This window comes from Chelonia mydas, chromosome 10 (genome assembly GCF_015237465.2).
Source record: "Chelonia mydas isolate rCheMyd1 chromosome 10, rCheMyd1.pri.v2, whole genome shotgun sequence".
NCBI classification, from domain to species: Eukaryota; Metazoa; Chordata; order Testudines; family Cheloniidae; genus Chelonia; species Chelonia mydas.
In genome coordinates, this window is record NC_051250.2 from 13,718,483 (window position 1) to 13,724,482 (window position 6,000).

General features: G+C 36.7%; 1 protein-coding gene across 4 annotated transcripts in view; it reads left to right on the top strand.

The window, feature by feature from the left end:
• Positions 1-5,535, top strand: part of PDGFA (platelet derived growth factor subunit A) — a 29,243-nt gene extending 23,708 nt beyond the window's left edge. Inside the window, exons 6-8 of one of the 4 annotated variants that reach the window (XR_003565502.3) lie at positions 1,850-1,932; positions 2,928-3,041; positions 3,145-5,535. Coding sequence is in view for 2 of the 4 variants with exons in the window: in XM_007065364.4 (XP_007065426.1) it covers positions 1,850-1,905 (56 nt within the window). In the remaining 2 variants the exon portion in view is untranslated. The remainder of the gene's footprint in view (positions 1-1,849; positions 1,933-2,927; positions 3,042-3,144) is intronic. The other 3 variants (XR_003565503.3, XM_007065364.4, XM_027827696.3) reach the window with 3 other exon arrangements.
• Positions 5,536-6,000: the final 465 nt, after the last annotated feature.

The window sequence follows — 6,000 nt, forward strand, 5'->3', positions numbered from 1 at the left end:
GAGGGACGGGTCGTCTCTAGGTAGCAGCTAGCAGATGGCCAGGATTACGGGTGAAAGCTAAGGTTGATCCAGGACCCGTAATTTCCTTACTCTTGAACATTTTATTGTTATTATTTAACTGTAACTCCACCCCATCTCCCATGAAATATATTTGCAGCCACAATTCTCTGTCTGAAAGTCTTTTGTCTGACAGTTTCGTTGGTGTGGGTTTGGGGGTTTTCCATTATTATTATTATTTCATTTTTCCTGGCGGCGTCTTGCTGTGGAACATTTTGGTCAATAAGCTCTGCGTGTGCCCACGGATACTATAACTGCCCCAGGGACTCTGACAGTGCTGGGGGGCGTATCTCTGCCATGAGGGATTTTTCAGAGGTTGTACTCCTATTGATTACAAAAGGCCTGATTCTCCCCTCACTTCCACCATATAACTCCATTGTGCCAGATCCTCAGCTAGTGCAGATCAACTCCACTGGTATCAATGGCACTGGCAATTTACACCAGCTGAGGATGTGGCCCACTGACTTCAGTAGATTTTCTGCTGATTTATACTGGTGTTAGGAACAGGAGAATCAGGCCCAAAGGGTCTGAAACTTTTATAAGGAAAGTAGAACGGGTGAAACTTGCCTGCTTTGGGATTTCTGACAAATAGGAAACTTGCTAGGGTTCCCCAGACCAGGCCTGAGTTTTAGGCAAGTTTCTTACTTCTATCTCCTTCCCCCGATGACACATCTTTGCCTAGGAGGTCCAGGCTTCCCATTTACCCTTTATATTTTTATTCTGGAGTGTAGAAGTGGGCAGCCCATTGGCCTGATGTCACTGAGGTGGGAAAGCAACTGGCTGGATATTTTTGGTGCTGGCTTTAATTTGCCTCAGTTTTCCAGCAGAGGTTACAATTTCTGTCAGATGCCTGGCTGAGATTGTAACTTGGGTGAGAGAACCTGCCGGAGGTTACCAGGTCCTGCAGACACCTGCTGTAAATTTTAACCTCTTCAGAGGACCTCTTACTAGCGCAGGTACTTAGCAAATGCAAGGCTCATGAGCTGCAGGTTTATATTTATTGGACTCAGAAGCTCATGTCAGCAGAATTTACCTAGCTGTTTGTCTTACAAGAGCTTTCAAGTTCTCTTGACATGCTTTGCTTTACATATAACCTCCTATAGGCCTCTCGAGGAAGTTATAATATACATGGAGAGCTGAAAAATGCACTGGCTGTCATTAAGCACCCACAGGTGAATCAAGCTGGATGATTTTAGTCCAAGCTAGTTTGCGTTGTGACTGGACCAAAACATTTAGGAAAAATTGGTGGCTTTTCATATTTTTGTAAATTGTTCTCTGTTTCATACATGCAAAATCTTATCTAATCAACCTCAACTTTCCAAAATGTTTATTGTGGACAACAACTAAGCAGTTGAATTTTCAAGATGAAAAGCTTGTGTGTATGGGAGAGAAATAGGATGTCAGTTCAGAATCAGGCTTCTGAAGGAAGTGATGACAATGGCAGAAGACAATGATTCACATCCATAGTTATAGGTGAGAAAATGTTACGGGTGGCAAGTTTAAAATAACTAAACTACAGGGACGGAAGGCAAATATTGAATACAATATGCTAACAGTAGTTACAAGGCAGATCTGTCACCACCAACACCATCTTGGGTTACTGGAGCTTTGCTTTTATATAATTACTCTACCTATGCAAACATTAATTTCAAAATCAGAAGTTATAAAGAAATACCTGTAATGCAAAAGATTGAGTATTCTGTGAGCGATAACAACTTGAGTATTTATTACTTCATTTTCAACAAAATGCATTATCTTAGGGCTTTTTACCAGCCTGCCCTTATGTTAACAGGAAGGCCTAGGGAAACAGGTAAAAAACGGAAACGAAAAAGGTTAAAACCAACATAAAAACTACTGGAACTATTTGCTTATCAGGTAGGACCTATATGCTGAACACCCTAATGGCACAAGTAATGGAAAACGTAATCAAATATCATCACTCCAGCTTAATCACTGTTCAAAATCTTGACACTTGCTACCTCAAGGCTGCAAAGAGATTAGATGTGATTGGCTTTGATAATTCTACCTGCTTGGTATTTTCCCTTTAAGCTACACATCACCATAAGCATCTTACATTCTTCAGCTACTTCCTCCTTTTGCATTTTATTTATTTATTTATTGAGGGTGCTAATATTTAAGCTTCTCGGAAATCTCAAGTTCCATTTCCTCTGCTTTTTGTTTCATTATTATTGATTTCTGAAGTCTAAGCATCCCATGATAATGCATGAATGAATTGCTAGGTTACAAATGGTTTATGCTCCAAGCCGTCGGCTGTGAAAGCATTCAGTACGTATGGTAAATTTTATTACATGCATGACCATCAAACATTCTTTGGCCTGAACTGGGGACTGATTAAATATGCATCTGAAATTATCGGAATCACTGCATAATTTACAAAACAAGAGGACACCTGTTCTTCTGTAACAAGGCCCTGTATCAGAGAGCTAAGAACCTTCATTGGTCTGGGGGCTTTCAGAGGAAGAATAGGATCCAAAAATAGGATGGCATCAAAATTTATAAGGTTTACATTGTAGGAAAAAAAACAAAACAAGAAACCCCTCAATACAAAAGAGTGGCTTGATCAGCATATTAGTGAAGTTTGATGTGACAGCTGTAAAATTTCCAAATTAAATATGGATTTTGTATTTCTAAAATATCTGAAGTAATATGAGCTGCAACAGTTGCAGATGATTCTAGTGTTCTGAGTGGGATTTAATTTGAATTTGTAGCAAATGTATCTAATTGCTGAATGATGGGGTATTTAATAATTCAAGCACTTTTTTTTTTTTGCACATAAACTCCCAATGTCAGATTTCATTTATATGGATGTATCTTTTTGAAAGAATGCTAAACTTGATATCCTGTTTCAGATTAACAGGTATTTATTGGGAGTAGTATGATAGAAGCAAAGATTTTGTAAAATTCAACTTTAAAAGTCAGCATGTAAACTCAATCAAAACAGCATTTAGAACTTCTTGTCCCAGGTTAGTGAATTTCATGCAGAATAGTTTTTTTTAAAGATATCTAAGAGGAAAGGTCCCTGTGATTCTAATCATGGAGTTATTATATGTTTTTTCTCTCCTGCAGATGTAAGGTGAAATAAGCTAGAAAAAAAAAGAACTTCTCTCTGGGACATGGATGTACATGGTTTGTTACATTCCTGAACCTACTATGTATGGTGCTTTATTGACTGTATACTTTATTTGTTCTCCTATGTGAAAAAACTGGCTGAAAAGAACACTTAATGAGAACAAAGAGACAATGTACATTTGTTTAATGTGACATCAAAGCAAGTATTGTAGCACTCTGTGAAACAATAGGAAGCTTCCCTGTCCAAAAAACCCATGAAACAACAAAACAAACAAAGAAAATAAAAAGACAGTTGAATGAATGGAGGATACCAAAAGTACAAAACAAAAATAGAAGAAGAAGAAGAAAAAGACAAAACTCTTAAGTGAATAGTGGATTTCTGTCAGAGGAGTCAACGGTGCTTTATGTCAAGAAATGTGCCTGCGTTCTTGATGAAGATGGATGGACACAAATATACGTCAGGCACAAAAAAGCAGGAATGTATCAAATGCCACGCAAACACTATAGAAACAATACATCCTTGCTCGGTGGTGTTTTAAAGTCTATACAAAAAAAGAATACCTTCTGGGGAGCCTTAAATGGATTTTTTTTTTACACCATAAAGTGATTATTAAGCTTTCTTTTTACTCTTTGCCTAGCTTTTTATTATCTCTTGGACTACATTTATCAATAACACATATAGAAGACTGGTGTAACAGTAAGCAGAACACAAACATTATGGTATTTCTCCTAGTGGGATGCAAACTAATGAGATATATTAAAATAAAAATGGTATACCTATGCATAATTTTCTAGACGTTTCTTGGTTTATGTCTCCCAACCTCCCCCGTAATTTAAAGCATTTAAAAAAACCTGATGTGTGTAAACAAATCATAGGATATCCATGCAAATATCCTTTTTTTCTTTGAGACTGATGCCAGTTGCCTAATAGTGATATTGTGTTAGCAATTGCCATTCTTATCAGTATACAAATACTTTTATTTCACATGTTGGCGCTGTGTGAAATGTACAAATTCTTGTATCCGCATTGTACAATGTCATTGTGGCATGGGAAAGACCTTGCTGCAAAGAGTTGAACAAAACCTAAAATTCTTTATTTTTGGTAAAATGTTATGCTTTATGTGTATTCAACAGAAATATGTGTTTTGTAAAGGTGAAGTTTGTATTTTTATCTAAAATTAACAGTTTTATATACCTAAGAAAGCCTGCTATGTTTTCTTGAACAAAAAAAAAAAAAGAAAAGAAAAGAAAAGAAAAAAAAAGCATTTTGTGGTCATATTTTTGTAGTTGAGTAGCCCAAATAACTTCAAAATATATTTTAACTATAGCAGGGCAGATAAAATACTCAGGCACCAAATCCTACATTTTCAAAGTGCCAAGGAATTTAATTGTTCAGTTCTTCCATGGACTGTAATGGGAGCCACATGGCTAATTCTTGTCTGCTGCTTTGGAAATGTAGGCCTGTGCCATATATATCATGGCTACCCTGTTAGCCAAAATCACTGCCCCACTCTGGTTGGTTTAGATGATATGCCCCTTGTGTTACAGTATTTTGATTATCACATTGGACATGTAAAATAAACTACTGGGTTCTTTTCTTTATGAAACGTCTCCAATAAGATGAAAGATTTCTCTCTTCTTTGTACATAATGTCAAAAGAGCAAGTCTTGAGGATAATGTGTCCACCCTGCATTAAAAGTCTTAGATGTGAATGAACTGTAGAGCTTTAAGATGTAACAAAAAAAGAGAAATTTTGTTAACACATCGCCCCACTCACTAGAGCTATGTCCAATTTCAACCAAGCAAAGCAATTTTAACAAACAGGCATTGGTTTCAACTGCTAATGCAGGGATAGAATTAATCACTGTCCTGTTTTGCGATCATCTTCCCAGTGTATTACATTGAGCACCAAAACTGGAAATACATTTACTAAAACTGTCTGTGCTTGTTCTTCACTAAGTGTACTGTTCACAATGTTATGCCCATGAATGTATGTGTCTGCGTTTAAAAGAAAAGTGTATAAAATGTAATTTATATATTTATGTTTCGGTGGGATACCAATAGTGTTGCTCAGTTTTTTGGTTTTCTTTTTCTTTTGGGGGTGGTTGTCTAAAATATCTAATGAAAAAAGAATTCATATATATCTATTAAATTTATGTAGATGAAAAATATTATGTGACCCACTAAGAGATTGTGCAGGTTTGAAAGGATGCCAAAGTCACTTAAGTGGAATACTGCATGAGCAAATTTTTCAACTAAGGTTGCACTGGCACAATAGGGATTAATTTAAATCACTCACCTGGGCCAGATCTTCAGATAGTTTAATCTGGTGTAGCCCCATCGATTATAATGGTGCTGTGTGTTTACACCACCTGAGTATATTTAATCCCTGATGAAAATGCAACTACTGGCATGCATTTGCCTGGTGCCAGCATAGATATCTATTATGCCAAGTTTGAAAGGAGGAGAGAATGAAGACCGAATGAAGAACTTTCTGGTAATTATTTGTCTGAGATTTGAAATTTGTAATTCATTTTGTTACCAGGAATTAGGAGCATACAAAGTCTATTTTCAAACCCAGTGTTTACATGGCTCACAATAGCAATCATCAAAGTCTTAGGGCCAGATTCTCAGCTGGTGTAAATTGACAAGCTCTATTGACTTCAATTTTCATGAGCTGAAGATCTGGGCCACAGTCTTTAAAATATTGCTGAATGTTATAATTGGGGCCATTGATTCTATTCCAGTTGAAATTTTATCTGCAGCATTTCTAGCATTACTGTCTGTTGAATCAGTCCTCATCTATTTCTGTGATATAACAAATATAACTAGGAGGAACAGTAACATTAAGGC